Below are 17992 nucleotides of genomic sequence, written 5' to 3'. Positions count from 1 at the left end.
GATTAATAATTACTTCATTATAAGAGCTTCATTACTCCCTACACTAGCCATACTTTGTGACTTTTCATAATTTTGTAAAAAAGTATTTCACAATTCTTGGTGTAAATACAAACAAAAGTTTACTACTTAATATGGGCAATAAAATAATTTGACAGCAAGAGGCATCATTTCTTTAAAATGCTTAATATTTTTTTCATTCGAAAATTTTTAACTTACCTTTTTACCAGGAGAAGAGGGCTTAAAGGGGCTTGTGAGTATGGCTTTCTTCTCTGCTTTTTTAACTGGTGGTAAGGTTTTCTCAAACAAATAAGGATTGGTATCAAAATATGCCCTTGGGTAAAGATTTAACTTGAAAGGTGCCCCTTTAAGTAATCTTTGGTGTTTTTCATTCTCTTTCTGTAAAGGATTTGAAATTAAGTAGCATAAATTACTCAAATTGATAGTAATGCAGAAATTGAATCTTCTTTTAACTTTAATATAAGCATGTAGATTTTTTAACATATACTGCTAAGTTCACATTTTTTAAAACATTCTTTTTTTATGTTCTGTTTCTATGATAGGCCTTCAATAAATGTCAGTTTTTATATCTAAGAATGAGGAATTCTTACTTTTTACATTATAACATTTTTATATTGCAATATCATTAGCGACCCAGTACTTAAGCAAAATGGGTCATTTTTTCCCTCCCAAATTGCAATATTCTCCATAGGACAATACAAAGTATGAAAATGATTGTTAATAAAGTACAAAAAATATTTTCATGTTATGAAATATAGATTCCAAAAGACAACTATAAAGTGAATACTGATACTTTTTCACTTTTTTGAAATATAAAATCTGGTATTTCATCATTCAACAGAAACTGAAAACACTTGGTAAATGAAATCCAAAATAGATAATCCAGGGAAGACCAATTTTCATTTTTAAGAACGCTGCTGAAACACTTTCAGAATTTTTCACTCTTTTTCGATTTTTTTCTTGCTTTTGCTTGTCTTCCTTTCTCCAACCTATAGGAATTTCACCTCTTCTTGGTGATCTCTCACCTGTCTCACACCACAGTGGTACTGATAACCATTCCATTTATTTTGGGGGGCAGTGTTTCTCAAATTTTAGTTTTCATGAATAACATCATAGTTACTTAAATTACAAATTACCAAGCTCTTCCCTCAGAGATTTCTGATCCTACTGGTCTGCTGTATGGCCCATTAATCTGCAGTTTTAACAGTTACCCCAGGTGATTCTGATACAGGTTATCGTAAGGCAACACTTTAAGGAGCACCTTTTTCTAGAATATTGTAATTGTTTTACCAACCCCCACCCTAAAGTATTCAGTTGAGTACTAATCAGCACATATATGTGAGGAAACTGCTCAAAGCCAAGAAAAGAACGACTTAAAAAGATTAGAGGTAAAAATGTCCAGCTCTCAAACAGAGCTAGGATGAGCGCTGGTTCCACCACCTGTGCTAGAAAACATGATTCCCATGATTTAAATCACACAGGATGGCATTAACAGCATATTGGACATTGCAGAAGAATGGACTAGTGGCCTTGAAGGCATAGCAAAGAAACTATTCAAAATTAAATAGAGAAAGAAAAATAGAATTAAAAAAGTGAACAGAGTAGGACAATTTCAAGAGACCATTAGGACATGTAATTGAAGACCCTGAAGTAGAGGAGAAAGAGGAACGGAAAAAAAGATCTGCAGGAATATCAGCTCAAAATATTCCAAATGTAGTGAAAACAAAAACATACAGATCAAAGAAGCTCAATAAATCCCAAGCACAAGAAGCATGAGGACAACACCAAGGCACATCATAATCAAAATGCTCAAATGAGTGATAAAGAAAATCTTAAACGCTGCCAAAGAAAAAAAAGATGTACACACAGAAAAACAAAAATAAGCATGACAGCAGATTTCTTGTCAGAAATAATTCAAGCAAGAATACAGTGGAATATTAGCTGAACCGAAGCCTTACAACTAAGGACATACAGAAGAATCCGCCTCCAGACTGGTAGGAGGGGCAGAGACATGGAATGAACTGGTCACACACCAATGTGTGACCAAATCAGGAGGGATATCTTGGCCGCAAAAGTCCCCCCCCCCCCCGGAGAAGTGAGGAGTCCCAGTCCCACACCAGGATCCTTACCCCAGGGTTCCAGTGATGGGGAGAGAAATCCCCATAATTTCTGGCTGTGAAAACCAGTGGACATTGTGGCTGAGTGAGACAAGGTGGGCAGCAGTACCAGTCGCTCCCCTTAAAGGGCCTGCACACAAACTTACTCACTGATGGACTCACTCACTCTGGGTCCAGCACTGGGGCAGCAGCTCAAAAGGCACCAGGGACATATAGGGAGCAACAGAGTTGTCTGGCTTCTGAGTGAGGGCTGGAGGGGCAGCTCTGTTTGGGTATGTGCCACTTTGTTCCTTTGTTGAGTCCTCCCACCTCCCTGCAGGCAGGCACAGATGGCTACCATATCTGAGTCTCCATCAAACTGGATATCACCTTTTGCCCACCACCAGGGTACCCTGGTGATTGCCTGAGACTACACCTGACCCAACTTTGGGGCACACCCACACCACTTCTAGTGGCTTTTCTGTACAAACTGCCTGTCTTGGCTCATAAAAATCTCTTAAAGGTTCACAAAAGCTTTGGCATGCTCCATACCTCTGGCTAAGCAGCCTTAAGCCTGACACTAGCAGCAGCTGGCCTCGGTTCGAGCTTGGCCTCTTGTGGCACCCCTAAGCCCAGTATGGATGGTGACCATCTTCAGATTGCTTTGTGGCTCAAGCCAGGTGGCCCGGGGCAGGGCACAGGCTACGGCTGAACTTGTACTGTGGTGAGGCCCCTCCCAGGAAGACCTGGGGCTGTCATACCCTGTGGCCAGCTTCCAACTGAGCCAGAACATCACCCGGCCACCTCCAAGGAAGACACTCCTAAAGGGAAGACTGGGCAGGCACCAGAGCCCTGCTAATTCAAGTCCTGCTCCATAGGGTCAGGCCCTGCACAACAGTACCTCCACTGTAGTCACTGCCAGACTTCACAACCAATCAGCTGAAGATCAATCCCTCTCACTGATGTGTAAACAGTAACCAAGGCTCAACTACAACAGCAAGGCTCACACAACCACACAAGGGACACGCCTGGAGAACCCGGCTCTGGTCACGAGGGAGACTGTGCCACTGGGCCTCACAGGACACCTACTATATAAGGCAATTCTGCTAACCTGGGAGGCATAGCAGCCATACTCACATAGAAACAAACACAGGGAGGCAGCTAAAATGGGAAGACAAAGAAACATATCCCAAATAAAAGAACAGAACAAAGCTCCAGAAAAAAAACTAAACAAAATAGAGACAAGCCATCTACCAGACGCAGAGTTCAAAACACTGATTAAAAGGATGCTCAATGATCTCAGGAAGAATTTCAACAAAGAAGATAGGGAACATAAAAATCAAGATAGAAAACATAAAAGAAGAACCAGAAATAAAGAATAACTGAAATGAAAAATACATCAGAGGGAATAAACAGTAGATTAGATGAAGCAGAGGGTTGAATCAGCAATTTAGAAGATAAAGTAGCAGAAAATACCCAATCAGAATATCAAAAAGAAAGAATAACCCAAAAAATGAGGATAGTTTAATAGGCCTCTGGGACAACATGAAGCGTACCAACATTCACATCATAGGGGTACCAGAAGGAAAAGAGAATGAGCAAGGAACTGAAAACCTATTTGAAAATCTAATGATGGAAAACTTTTCTAATCTGGCAAAAAATATAGACATACAAGCCCAGGAAGTGCAGAAAATCCAAAAGAAAATGAAACCAAAAAGGCCCACATCAAGACACATCATGATTAAAATGCCAAAAGTTAAAGACAAAGAGAGAATCTTAAAACCAGCAAGAGAAAAGAAGTTAGTTACTTGTAAGGGAGCTCCCATAAGATTGTTAGCTGATTTCTCAACAGAAATTTTGAAGGCCAGAAGGGATTGAAACAAAATATGCAAAGTGATGAAAAGTAAGGACCTATAACCCAGATTATTCTACACAGCAAGGCTATCATTTAGAATTGAAGGACAGATAAAGAGCTTCCAAGACAAGAAAAAGCTAAAGGAGGCCATCAAAACCAAACCAGTAATACAAGGAATGTTAGAGGGATCGCTTTAAGATGAAAAAAAATCAAAACTACGAATAATAAAATGGCAGTAACTACGTATCTATCAACACTTTAAATATAAATGGATTAAACGCTCCAATCAGAAGACATAGCTTAGCTCAATGGATAAGAAAACAAGACCCGTAATATGCTACCTACAAGATACTCACGTCGTATCAAAAGACACACACAGACTGAAAGTAAAGGGATAGAAAAAGATATTTCACAAAAATGAAAACGGAAAAAAAAAAAGCTGGGGTAGCAATACTTGTACCAGACAAAATAGACTTTAAAACAAAGGCAATAACAAGTGACAAAAAAGGACCCCATAATCCCACATCTGGGTATTTACCTGAAGAAACTCAAAACATTAATTCGAAAACACATATGCATCCATATGTTCATTGCAGCATTACTTATCAAAGCCAAGATATGGAGGCAACCTGAGTGTCCCTGAATGGATAAAGAGGTGGTACCTATACACAATGGAATATTACTCAGCCATAACAAAAGAATAAAACCTTGCAATCTGCAACAACATGGATGGACCTACAGGGTACTGTGTTGAGTCGAGTAAGTCAGACAGAGAAAGACAAATGTCATATGATTTCACTTATGAATGGAATCTAAAGAACAAAATAAACAAATGAAACAGAAACAAATTCATAGATACAGAGAACATTTTGATAGCCGCTAGGTGGCAAGAAGGTTTGGGGGTTAGTGAAAAAGGGAAAGGGATTAAGAAGAACAAATTGGTTGTTACACAGTAGTCATGGGGATGTAGGGTATAGCATAGCAATATTATTGACTATAGGATTATATAGTCCCTATTCCTATAGTCAATAATATCATAACTATGTATAGTGGCAGGTCATCATCATCACTAGATTAGTCAGGGAGGTCTCTTCTCAAATTATATAAATGGCTAACCATTATGCTGTGCACCTGAAATGAATATAAAATAAGATTGAATGTCAAATGTAATTGAAAATTTAAAAAGGGAGGGGGAAGGTGAAGGAAAATAAGAGGTTCAAATTTCCAGGTATAAAACAAACAAGTCATATATATAGCATATGGAATATAGTCAATAATATTGTGATAGCATGGCACAGTTTCAGATGGTTGCTGGACTTAGGGTGATCACTTTCTTAGGTATATAAATGTTGAATAACTATGGTGTATACCTGAAATTAATACAATATTGTATGTTAGCTATATTTTAGTAAAAAGCTTTTTAAAAGAAAGAAATCTCCTATAAGAGAGTAGATCTTAAATGTTTTCATCACAAGGAAAAATAAAATTGTAGCTCTATGTGGTGATGGATCCTAACTCGACTTATCGTGGTAATCCTCATATACAAAATCGAACAATTATGTTGTATACCTGAAACTAATATGATTTTATGTATCAATCATATCTAAATAAAACAAAACGCACACACAAAAAAGTAAAAAATAAATAAAGTGATTGAAGTGTTTATATACACTCAACCCTATAAGGACATGCTAATACGCATATACATGTGTATGTATATTTATATGTTTGTATATGTACATATATGCACAATATATTTCATAATATATCATATATGAGGTATTATACATGATATATTATGTGTATGATTCAATATGCCCAAATATAAAAGCAAAGGTTATAATGCTTAACATTAAATACAGTGGGTGTGGAGATTCAAGATGGCGAAGTAGAGAAATACTGTGCCTGCTTCATTCCGTGAACACATTAAACTTACAGCTAAATTATAGAACAATCAACCTGGAGAACCATCTTAAGTCTAGCTGAACAGAACTTTTATAACTAAGGATATAAAGAAAAAGCCACGTCAAGACTGGTAGGAGGGGCAGAGATGAGAAACAGGCACCAAACCATCATATGGCAGTCGGGAATTAGGAGAGCTATCTCGGCCACAGAGGTGCCTCCTGTAGCAGCAAGGTATCCCAGGCCCACAACAGGCTCTCCCCGGACTGGAGTACTGGTGCCAGGAAGAGGAGCCCCCACAACATCTGTGAAAAACATTGGGGATTCTGAACATCCAGGTGAGACAGAAGGCTGCAGGAAACCCAGACATCTTCCTAAACAGCCCGCGCACAGACTCTCTCACTCCCAGGCACTAACCTTGGGCTCCAGCGAAGGGACGGTAACTCGAGGGGGTGTTGGAGTCATAGCGGCGGCAGACTGAACTATATGGCTTTAGAGATAGGGTTGGAGGTCAGTCGCCATTTTCCCAGTGCAGCCGGCTGGTGGCCGCCATCTTTTCTGTGTTAAGCCCTCCCCCAAAGGCCAAACCTGAATCTGATTGGTCTGGTGAGCTCTGCTGCACTGCCATGCTGACTCACTGAGTCCCTGCCCTACCCAACTCCCCCAAAGAGTAAAGCACTTTCTCGGGAGCACCTATCCCTGCTCAAATTGCATTCTTTCTTGGAAAACTAACAGAGTCCACAGGACCCAGGGGGATGGCAACCGGCCTCGGTGCGCCTTAAGACTTTTGCTGAGTAGCTCCAGCCTCAGCACTGGTACCAAACCAGAATCTACATTAACCTGGTGACCACAACTCCTCCCACCCTGGTGACTCCCTGAGTCCCTGCCTCACTGGGACAGAGCCCCAGAAAGCAGTTTCCAGGCTCTCGGCCTCACATAGAAAGGTGCTGGCTCAGGTAGTAAATGGCCATCAACTGTGATTGGATGGCCATCAGCTGTGGCTAGTTGGCCGTCAGCTGTAACCAGTGAGCCATTGGCCACTAATATAACTGCTGTGGCTACGCTAGCAGGAAAAATGGGGGCTACCAAGAAGATGGTGGCTGAGCCTGCAAGCGGCGCAGTGAGGGTTGCAAACAGTGTGGCTCCTGCTTCCTGTGTCTCCAACCCAGCCGCCAGCAAGAATATAGTGGTCTGACTCCCCTACCTATGGCTCTGTGGGTGTTCCTTTTTGGCCTCACCATGTCCTGCGTTACGTGGGGAGCAGGACTGGGACCAGAGACCCCACAGGCCGCCCCGCACAACAAATGGCGCAGCGAGCAGGGTCTCCCGCAGGCCGCTCCGCACGATACTCACCCAACTTGCATACTGTCTGAGGCTTTAACAGTGGCTAAACCTTACTGCAACTGGCAGGTGGCAACAGGCCTCGGGGTGTCCTGGCTTTTTGCAGAGCTATCCCAGGCCCCGTACTAGTGGCAGCTGTCCTTGGCTCTCAGTGTGGCCTTTCCCACATGCCTCTAAATTTAGCACAGGCAGCAAACAATCATGGGTAGCTTGGTAGCTTCTACCAGGTAGTGCCTCTCCAGTCACAGGCAGTGGGTGACCTGGGTCTGCACCTAATCCCTCCCAAGAGGCTCCAGAACCAACATACTTGGAGGCTGGCTCAGACCACAGTAGAGCACTGTCCAATTAACCATACAAGCAGCACACCCAAAGGGCAGTCTCAGCAGGCATGAGAGCCTGCTAGGGTGAATCCCACTCAGTGGGGTAAGCCCCCTACACAGCAGCCTGTAAGCTGTGGATGTGGCCAAACCCCACAGCCAGTCAGCCTAAGAGCCAATCTCACCCACTAATGTGCCAATAGCAATCAAGCCTCGACTATAACAGGAGGGCACACACAATCTACACAAGGGACACTCCTGGAGCACCCAGCACAGGTGACCAGGGAGACTGTGCCAGGACCCCACAGGGCACCTATGAGATAAGGCCACCCAGCCAAGACTGGTAGACATAGCAGACCTACCTAAGACATAGAAACAAACACAGAGAGGCAGCCAAAATGAGGAACTAAAGAAATACATCCCAAATGAAAGAACAGGAGAAAACTCCAGGAAAAAAGAAAATCTAAACAAAATGGAGGCAAGCAACCTACCAGAGATGGAGTGCGAAACACTGGTTATAAGGGTGCTCAATGCTCTCAGGGAGAATTTCAACAAAGAGATAGGGAACATAAAAATGGAGCTAGAAAACATAAAAAAAGAACCAGTCAGAAGTGAAGAATACAATAACTGAAATGAAGAATACATTAGAGGGAATCATCAGCCAACTAGATGAAGCACAGGATCAAATCAACAATTTAGAAGTAAAAAAAAAAAAAAATCCACAAAAATGAGGATAGTTTAAGAGACCTCTGGGACATCATTAAGCGTAACAACATTCGCATCATAGGGGTAACAGAAGGAGAAGAGAGAAAGGAAGGGACTGAGAACCTATTTGAAGAAATAATGACTGAAAACTTTCCTAACCTGGCAAAGGAAATGGACATACAAGTCCAGGAAGTGCAGAGAGTCCCAAACAAGATGAACCCAAACAGGCCCACACCAAGAATGGCAAAGATTAAAGACAAAGAGAAAACCTAAAAAGCAGTAAGAGAAAGGCACTAGTAACTTATAAGGGAGTTTCCATAGATTGTTGATTTCTCAACAGGAACTTTGCAAGCCAGAAAGGATTGGCACAAATATTCAATGTGATGAAAAGCAAGGACCTAACAAACAAGATTACCCAGCAAGGCTATCATTTAGAATTGAAGGACAGGTAAAGAGCTTCCCAGTCGAGAAAAAGCTAACCAGTATTACAAGGAATGTTACCACCAAACCAGTATTACAAGGAATGTTAGAGGGACTTCTTTAAGATGGGAAAAAAAAAGATCAAAATTGTGAATACGTAGTAAAATGGCAATAGTTAGCTACATATCTATCAACAGTTACTTTCAATGTAAATGGATTAAATGCTCCAATCAAAAGACATAGGAGGGCTGAATGGGTAAGAAAAAAAAAAAACCTTACATATGCTGCCTACAAGACAGTCACTTCAGATTGAAAGACACACATAGACAGAGAGTAAAGGGATGGAAAAAGTTATTTTATGAAAATGGAAACAAAAAGAAAACTGGGGTAGCAATACTTATACCAGACAAAATAGACTTTAAAACAAAGGCTATAACAAAGAACAAAGAAGGACCCAGTAATCCCACTTCTGGGTATTTATCCAAAGAAACCCAAAATGCTACTTCGAGGGGATCTGTGCATCCATATGTTCATTGCAGCAAGATGTGGAGGCAGCCTGGGTGTCCCTCAATGTAAGAATGGATAAAGAAGAGGTGGTACATATATACAATGGAATATTGCTCGGCCAGGGAAGGGAATGGGTTCTTGCCATCTGCGGTGGCATGGATGGACCTGGAGGGTATTGTGCTGAGTGGAGTGTCAGACAAAGACAGATGCAATGTGATTTCACTTACATGTGGAATTTAAAGAATAAAATAAATAAACAAAACAGAAACTCATAGATATAGAGAACATATTGGTGGTTGCCAGATGGGAGGGGAGTTGAGGGTGAGTGAAAACGGGGAAGGAATTAAGAAGTACAAATTGGTTGTTACACAGTAGTCATGGGGATGCAGGGTATAGCACAAGGAATATAGTCAATAATATTGTAATAACTATATATGGTGTCTGATGAGTACTAGATTTGTTGGGGTGATAGATGAAAGGGGGTTGGGGGACAAGGTTAAAAAGTAAAGGGATTAAGAAGTATAAATTTGTAGTTACAAAATAATCATGTGGATGTAAAATAAAGCATAGGGAATACAGTCAATAATATGGTAATAACTATATATAGTGCTAAGCGGGTACCAGACTAGTCAGTGGGATCATTTCTTAAATTATATGTGTCTAACTACTATGCTGTACACCCGAAATTAATGTAAAATAATATTGAATGTCAACTGTAATTGAAGAATTTATAAAAGGGGTGAAGGCAAATGAAGAGGAATAAGAGGTTTAAGTTTCCAGGTATAAAACAAATAAGTCATAGGGATGTAATGTACAGCATAAGGAATATAGTCAATAATATTACAATAGGGTGGTACAGTGTCAGGTGGTTGCTGGACTTATCATGGTGATCGCTTCTTTAGTTGTATAAATGTTGAATAACTATTGTGTATACCTGAAAATAATATAATATTGTATGTTTAGCTATATTTTAATAAAAATCTTTTTTAAAAAATACAGTGAAGTAATCTCTTTAAAATTCAAAAAGAAAAGGCAAGGGTACCTTTTTAAATTATTTTCACACTTAATTTTGAAATCCAGGGATATCAAATTTCTCACTTATGAATAATAAATTCTGAAAATAAGAACAAAAGAACTTCAATGTAAGGAGAAAAATTAGCTTATACCCATGAAGTTTAGGATGAAAGGCTACTGAGTCATTGATTAAAATGCTTATATGTATTTATACGTACATTACTTACTATTATCATCTCTACAGATGAAAAGTAGTTTATATGTAATTTTATATAAATTAAATAATACGTAGAAATAGAAAAGCTCAATTTCAAATGACCAAGGTTTCTGCCCAATTAAATAGAATACTTTTCCTGGGTTTGGAAACACCCATTTGCCAAATTGCCCACTATCCTATCTCACTGCCCCAATGCCATTTAAAGTCACGACAACAAAATTATTGAAGATTGTATGCCTAAAAAAACAAAAAATACAAAAACATTAATTAAATTGTTGTCATTTAATTTCTGTTTCTCAATGTCCAAACAAACTTGACTTGTCATTACTACTAGCTTTAATTTATGCTGACATTGTTAAATTATGTTGATATTGTTCCAAAATGTATAAGGATTCCTATTTATTCACATGTAGGCATTCTCCACATAAGTGAATGTTTCATTATACGTCAAATATTGTATAAAATGAGTGTAAGAGGAACATGCCACTACATTTCAGTTTTTATTTCTGCCATTTAATGAAGTGAGTACTTTCCTCCTATCCTTTCTCTTCTGTAGGTATTCATCCATTCTCCACCTCTACTTTTTTACTTTTCTCCATCACTCTTCCATTCCATTCACTCATAATGGCTTGATCAGCCCCAAAGTACTACTACCAGTTTTTTAGGCACAAGATATTAGAGTGTGGAGAGAACATGGCTAAGGTTTAAAATATGACTCTTCTACTCAAAATAGAATGGAGTTGATCAGGCCAAGTTAACAGAAGTCTCCCAGCTAGTTTAGAGAGATGTAAGGTAGATGTGGTAAACTATAGCAGCAGATAAAAGCTCGTCCTGGGAAGAGCTGAGAGGATCTCTACCAAGATGTGGAAATCTAATGTCAAAAATGTAAAACTATCATAATTTATAAACATCAGTCTGCCATTGCCCCAGTAATACAAATACTTAAAAGAAAACAAACTATAATTAGAGTACAAGCGAATTCTCTAAATCAACTAAATGAGAAAGACTGAAAAAAGTTAAAATGGATTATCTTACCTTATAATTTAGTTTTGCTGCATCGTAGAAATCAGCTGAGTGTGAAAACTGTTTACCTATGGTAACATTTGCATAGCTAAGGAAGGAAAATAAATAATAGTGACTTCAGGGTCCAGAGCTTTTTAATTTAATTTTTTAAAGTTCAAAACAAATGAAAGTATTAAATATATCTTACCCATATCCAGTTCCTTTCTTTCCTGGGTTTGTGTATAAATTCTTTCCAGGTGCCTCATATTTTTCTTTGGGTTTTGACTGCACACTGAAGAATGGGACTGGACCACCTATTGTTCCATAGTAGCTTCCTAATCCACATCTTAAATACAGTTAAAAAAAAACCCAAAACAGAACCGGTTAAAATAGCCTATTTTGCATTATATATGTTTTACTACAATATAAAAAATGATTGAATAAGGAGCAAAATATATGCAATGGAATTGACCTGTATAACTTTGGTAAGAAAAAAAAGCAATTTGTGTTAGTTTTAAGTCCAATTTTCCCCATTTTTCAGACAGATGTTTTTAATTTTTATGCTTATTATAAATGTTTAAATACAATTTCATAATCTCTAGTAAGTCAGTTTCCATTAATTCAGTTAACTATAATAATAAATAGACCCTTTGTGTTTTTAGATGAATTTCTTGGTACTTTATGGCAATTTAACTAATAAATGGCTAATTACTTCTGACCAGTTTCTAACTAGAAACTACACTTTCAAAACATATACTCAAAAGTATTGTTTCCACTGCTAAAGGCCAACTGAGTCTCATAGAATTTTGCTGATTTTCTTCTTTTTGGTTTATATTTATCACTTTATTATAGAAAAAAAATTTACCAAACATTTTTTCTTCAATTTTAATTTTAAATCTCTGAGCCCACATAACACATTTAATGAAACCATTTAGCATCTAGCACTTAATTTTCACAAATATTTTCTTTAAAATTTTCACAATAAAAAGGATAACTAACGTTAGTAATAGTCTCTAATTTGCAAGTTATCAATGAAGCTAACAAGCTTTAATAACCAGAAAATGGTCTCCAAGACAAATGAAAACTATTATTATCAAGACTTGACACTGTTTATACATTTAAATAAAAAATTTCAAAAACTAGAAAGATATCAATATTGATTACTTATTATCTCTGGCCTACAAATAAAGGTTCCATTGAGAGAAGACAGTCATTTTCATTAATTACTATTTACAAATATATGTAATAAAATTCTAAAATGTAATAAAGAAATAAAGCAAAGACATCGCAGAGAAAAGAACAATTATGCACAGCAATAATCTAAGTAGCATGTGATTCAATGCAAGCATTAAATATCAATACATTTAAAATTTATTAAATGCCTATGGTTCCATAATTTGGTGTTGAATAAGTACCAGTATAAAGGCTTCTTATTTATACCACCAATCACTCTTTTTGGAAACACATTCTGTATATCCCTAAATTAAAAATGTTTTTCACATATTTGTGAGCTTTAAAAAGAAAGGAAAACAATAGTTTAACTACAAAACAATATTTCTTGTCTGACAAATGAATATAAGCATATTATAATCTAATGTATCACAGCAGCAATTCCCAATTATTACCACAATAAGTTGTAGCTCATGGGGCAAGAGCACTGAAAAATAGGAAAAAGTTAAAGGGAAAAATACACACATTACATGGAAAAGAAATAAAGTAGTGACCCAAAAATGAAGAATCCCCTGAAAAAAGAAATAATATTAAAAATAAATAACTGATACCTATCCAAAATGTAAAAACGTCAGAAAAGACTCAACTATAATAACAGAAAAGAGATTCCCCACTCTTAATAAAAACTTAATAATTTTGAGAAGATTGAAGCTTTACTAAACTCAAGCAAATACCACAAATAAGCACAAAATTAGTCTTCCACCAGTCCTCATCCATCATAAATTCTAAATTGAGAGAGTGACGTTATTCAGTGTAAGTGAACATCATATTATAAAGCTTAGTTATAAAATATGATATAATATAAGCTATATGGTTTTATTTGTTTAATGATTAAAAGTTAAGAAAATAATGAATCTTCACATTGACAGCTATCACAACTAAAATACTGTTAAACCCTCTGCATGTATCTTCACAATGATTTTTAAATAATGTATCTTTGATAAATTATCTTCTTTATGAAAAAAGACTTCTTCTAATTTCACTTTTTTTATTAATACTTTGTAAACTTTTTTTTTTATGCAGAAAAAAGTCAAGAGTACAGAGATGATGATCCAAGGCAATTTTTTCCCTAACCTGGCTATTGCCAGGCTTTTGATCAAATTTATTTTCATTATTTAGTTAGCCTTTATTATATAAACTACTAGAGAACAGTGATATAGATAATCCAAAATTTAATGTGATATAAATAATCAATTTAATCAAATTTACCTGTCAACCTAAATCATCCAACATAATTATGTCCTCACCTAAGACAAAATAACCTAAGAATCATACTTTAAAAAATGAGTTATACATAAATCCTATGGAAAGACAAACAATTTCGGCTAGAGAGAAAGGTGCAGGAGATGTATTTAGGACTTTTCCCCAAAACACTTACAGCTTTTTATCTCCATTACTAGGGAGGAAGGCTTTGCCTAGATTTTTTTTGGCTTCTTCCATCATATGCTGTCTCCTCACTTGATTCAGACTTACATAGCCTTCACCTTCAAAAATCCTTACAAAATGGGGATCAAAATAACCTGCTTGGAGATTTGACATTTCTTTGGATCCTCCAGGTAGCATCTGTTTATTTTTGCTTGCAGGTTCATTAAAGGGTCCTTTAAAAATAAATTAGGAATATCATAATTTTGAGCTCACCAGTAATTAAAGAGTTTTGAGACCTAAAAGAGTTTCAACATGTTCACTGAAAGCTCTGTGTTAAAGGCTATGTTGACAATAAAACCTAAGAGGTTTTCATTAAAACATTTTAATAATTAGATTAAGGTCCTGGTTATAGACACTGAATTTCAGAGCTGGAAGAGACCTTAAAGGTTATCTAATCTAATGCTTCCCTATCTACATACTGGGAAACAGTGCTTATGTGAGATGTCAGTGAGAGAGAGAGAGAGAGAGAGAGAGAGGGAGGGAGGGAGGGAGGGAGGGAGGGAGGGAGGGAGGGAGAGAGAGAGAGAGAGAGAGAGAGAGAGAGAGAGAGAGAATTAGGTTCCATATTCAGACTGAAGTAATTCTCCTCCTGGATATATACTCAGACACATGAGTGCATATACCGACTAAGAGATATAAACAAGAATGCAACTTCATTCATCGTTATCAAAAACAACAAACAGCCCAAATGTCTATCAACAGAACATAAATAAATTGTAGTATACTTACACAATGAAATACTAGCAGCCCTGTAATTTTAAAAGGCTGTTGGTATGAGTAATTTAGAATTTTTATAATTTAGATCTAGGTAAGCTCAATTTGGGAAGTCCTTTGGTAATGTGAAAATTTTTTTAAAGTGCGAAAAATCCTTAAATCAACTGGTTATGTAAATGTGAATATGAATCATTGATTTTTTTTTACCTTAAATTTTTGAAAAGAAATGTATTCACGTGGTTCCAAATTCAACAGTATAAATATTTTTACAATAAATCTTCCTCCCACATTTGGCCACTCAGTTCCTCTCCCACAGGCATCATGATATTAATTTTGTTTTCCAGAGAATGTTTGCGCATGTTCCAATAAATGTCATCATACATATTCTTCTCTATTTTTAATGTTTAGAACACTATATATACTATTCTGCACCTTGATTTTTTAAATTTAATAACATATCTCGGAGATGTTTCATATCAGTATATTCTTTCTTATTGCTGCATAGAAGTCATTGAATAGCCAAAAATGTAAATGAGACATTTAAAATGTTTATTTACTTTAGTTTAGGTCATTATTTATGGCTCTTCTAACACTCCTTCAGCTATTCATTTAGTATTTCATTTTTCGAGAAGGGATCATGGATGGCATTTTTGGATGCACATATAAATACTATTTGTATAGTAGAGTGTCCCATCTAAGGGAAAAAAGGCAAAAACAAAATATTCTGGGAGAAAACTGACATGAACCCTTGGAAAGAAATAAAATTACCTATAAGGAGAGTATATGAAGGTAGGGTAATGCAATAAAATGAGCTTCCTGCTCTTATAAAATTAAATTCTCTCTTAACTCTTTTGAAATTTCACAAGTTTATTCCACTTTAGAACTAATGCTTTAAAATTTGAACCACAAAAAATATAATTTAACTTAAATATTAAATCCAATTTTTCATATAGAAAACGTCCAATATCAGGCTGTAAAGAAAACCAAATATACTTACGATTAAATTGTGACACATATTTATCACCAACAGTGATATATCCCATCTCACTGAAGAGGCCAATCCTCTCCATATCAGTTTTCCCTCCTTCTGCAGGCATGGTTGCTTCTTGTGGTAGTGTTATCTATATTGGTAACTTCAAAAGGTTCCTTAGGGCTACTTCTTTTGGAGTTAAATCCTATCTTACATTGAAAAATTCAGGAGGGAAAGTTTAGGAAAACGGTGATTATTAAATTTGTCCAAATTACTTTCAGTCTGAAAGTTAACATTCACTATAAAAAAACAGTCCCAAACTATGTGGGGAAAGAATTGACTTTGTGGGGCTGAGGAAGAATAATGGGATTCCAAATTATCAACATGAACCCTCTCCTCAACTCTCCAGGTGAAATATCCACAAATTATGAAATGTGTATGACAGCATTGTTGCATTGCAATTCATCTGTAGTAAATGACAAAATTATTATTGTATAGTATGGTATAAATACTGTGTAAACAACATCCTTCTTTTGAGTTCAAATTAGATTTAAAAATAATAATTACATGTGGCAGCCATTTTCAGTTTAGATCCCACGATTTAAACATACCATTTTGTCCCTCATATTAAAAACTATAACTTAGCTTTTCAGAATACACCACACATATAGGTATCACCCTATAGTTCTTGAGATTTTTTCATGTTTAATGGCAGGAGAGGGCAATTGCCTAAGCAAGATTAAAAAGAACAACAAAACAAACAAAAATCCACAATGAATTCAAAGTATTCGTTAAAGGGTAGACAGTAACTGTGAGTTTTCTTTTGAAATATCACATTCCATTAAACAAACAACTGTTTAGATCTTTTTTTAATTGGACATGTTCTTAGAAGGACAACCAAAGTGCTGAGAATACTTGCATACATTTCATCACATTTTTCAAATAGCAACTAGATCTAGGCCCTGAGGGTACATTAGTGAATAGATCAAACATTGGGTTTATGTCTTGAATCTGTCGCCATGTCCCTCCCCTCCCCGCTCGCTTCCTTGGCCACCAGGGTTCCATTTGTCCTTTTAAGTTCTCAGGTCAGGCTCTCTCCAGCCACAGGACCATGGCACTAACACTTTCGTTCCCCCAATTACCACTGAGCCTTCGTGTTTAGCTCATTCATCACTTCTTTAATTCCGTCCGTCATAACCGCATGTTACTTCTCTTTCAAAGCCGTTTCACCATGGTTATCTAATGGGTTTATCATTTTACATCCACCAAGTAGGGATCCTTTAATTAACAGCTGTTTACCCCACACTAAACTTGTGGCTCCACAAAAGCAGGAACCGTGGTATGAGTTTGGTTCTTATCACACGGTATTCCAAGTGTCTACGCAGCGCCTGGCATACAACAACGCGAGCCACAGAGAGAGGCAAGGAGTGAAGCAATGCAGTAAGTGCTTGCCTTGAATTTTTTCATTACTTAACTCTTCTTGAGCACAATTTACAAAAATCATTCATTCATTTATTTAGCAGAGACGTTGCAAATCCCTCTTCTGGGTAAGGCTCGCTGTTAGAAGGTAAGAAAACTGAGATTTTAAAATACATAGATGCTGCCCCCAGAGAGCTTACACTCTAGTAGACAAGAACATAATAATTGAGTGTAAGTGGAATATGGCAAGCTCCCTTCGAAAGGTATGGATAAAGTGCCGTGGATAGTGGGCGCGAGAGGCAGAAAACTTCTGGCTGAGGTGTGATGTGAGCGAAAAGATTTCCCATTAGGGAAACAGAGGCTCGGAGTAGGTAGGTATCTAAAGGGCAACACCTGGCGGCTGCGAGGACCAAGTCGTCACCTCTCAGAATGGGACCCAATCCGACAATCGAAGTCAGACCTTCTCAGCTCCAGTCCAGATTAGCTCAGCTGCAGGAGCAACGAGGGCTGCGCGTCACCCTCGCGAAAGCGCTCGGTGCGCGGGACCTCGCCAAGCAGAGCCACCGCACCGTCTGCACACTGTTGGTGTTTATTGCGGCGCATTGCCTCGGGTACGGGAGAACCCATTCCAAGCACGCTACGGGAGGACTTGCGGAGAGTTAGAATCCCTATATGGAACACGCAAAAAGACTTACGAGTGATTTAGGATAACAATATCTCAACCAATAGAATTTACCGAAAATAATATTTCTGCTTCCCACCCATTATCCATCCGCGAGGAGATGCAGTGTGTGGTACGCCCCAAGACGTAAGCTGCCGGGCATGCTGGGAGTTGTAGTC

The 17992-nt window shown here is 37.6% G+C and overlaps 1 protein-coding gene across 7 annotated transcripts in view; it reads right to left on the bottom strand.

The window, feature by feature from the left end:
• CFAP96 (cilia and flagella associated protein 96) overlaps positions 1-17973 on the bottom strand; it is a 30151-nt gene extending 12178 nt beyond the window's left edge. The window contains exons 1-6 of one of the 7 annotated variants that reach the window (XM_019736155.3): positions 17889-17973; positions 15761-15938; positions 14003-14222; positions 11603-11740; positions 11428-11503; positions 217-396 (exon numbers count right to left, since the gene is read on the bottom strand). In XM_019736155.3, the coding sequence (XP_019591714.2) occupies positions 217-396; positions 11428-11503; positions 11603-11740; positions 14003-14222; positions 15761-15860 (714 nt within the window). In that variant the 5' untranslated portion in view covers positions 15861-15938; positions 17889-17973. Of the gene's footprint in view, positions 1-216; positions 397-11427; positions 11504-11602; positions 11741-14002; positions 14223-15760; positions 17847-17888 lie in introns of those variants that run through there. The other 6 variants (XM_019736158.3, XM_019736156.3, XM_074329832.2 and 3 more) reach the window with 6 other exon arrangements.
• Positions 17974-17992: the final 19 nt, after the last annotated feature.

The sequence above is a fragment of the Rhinolophus sinicus genome, chromosome 16, assembly GCF_057876585.1.
Source record: "Rhinolophus sinicus isolate RSI-liver-muscle chromosome 16, RSI-T2T, whole genome shotgun sequence".
Taxonomy (NCBI): Eukaryota; Metazoa; Chordata; class Mammalia; order Chiroptera; family Rhinolophidae; genus Rhinolophus; species Rhinolophus sinicus.
The sequence above is the reverse complement of the archived record's forward strand: the minus strand, read 5'-3'. Positions and strand labels throughout refer to the sequence as shown.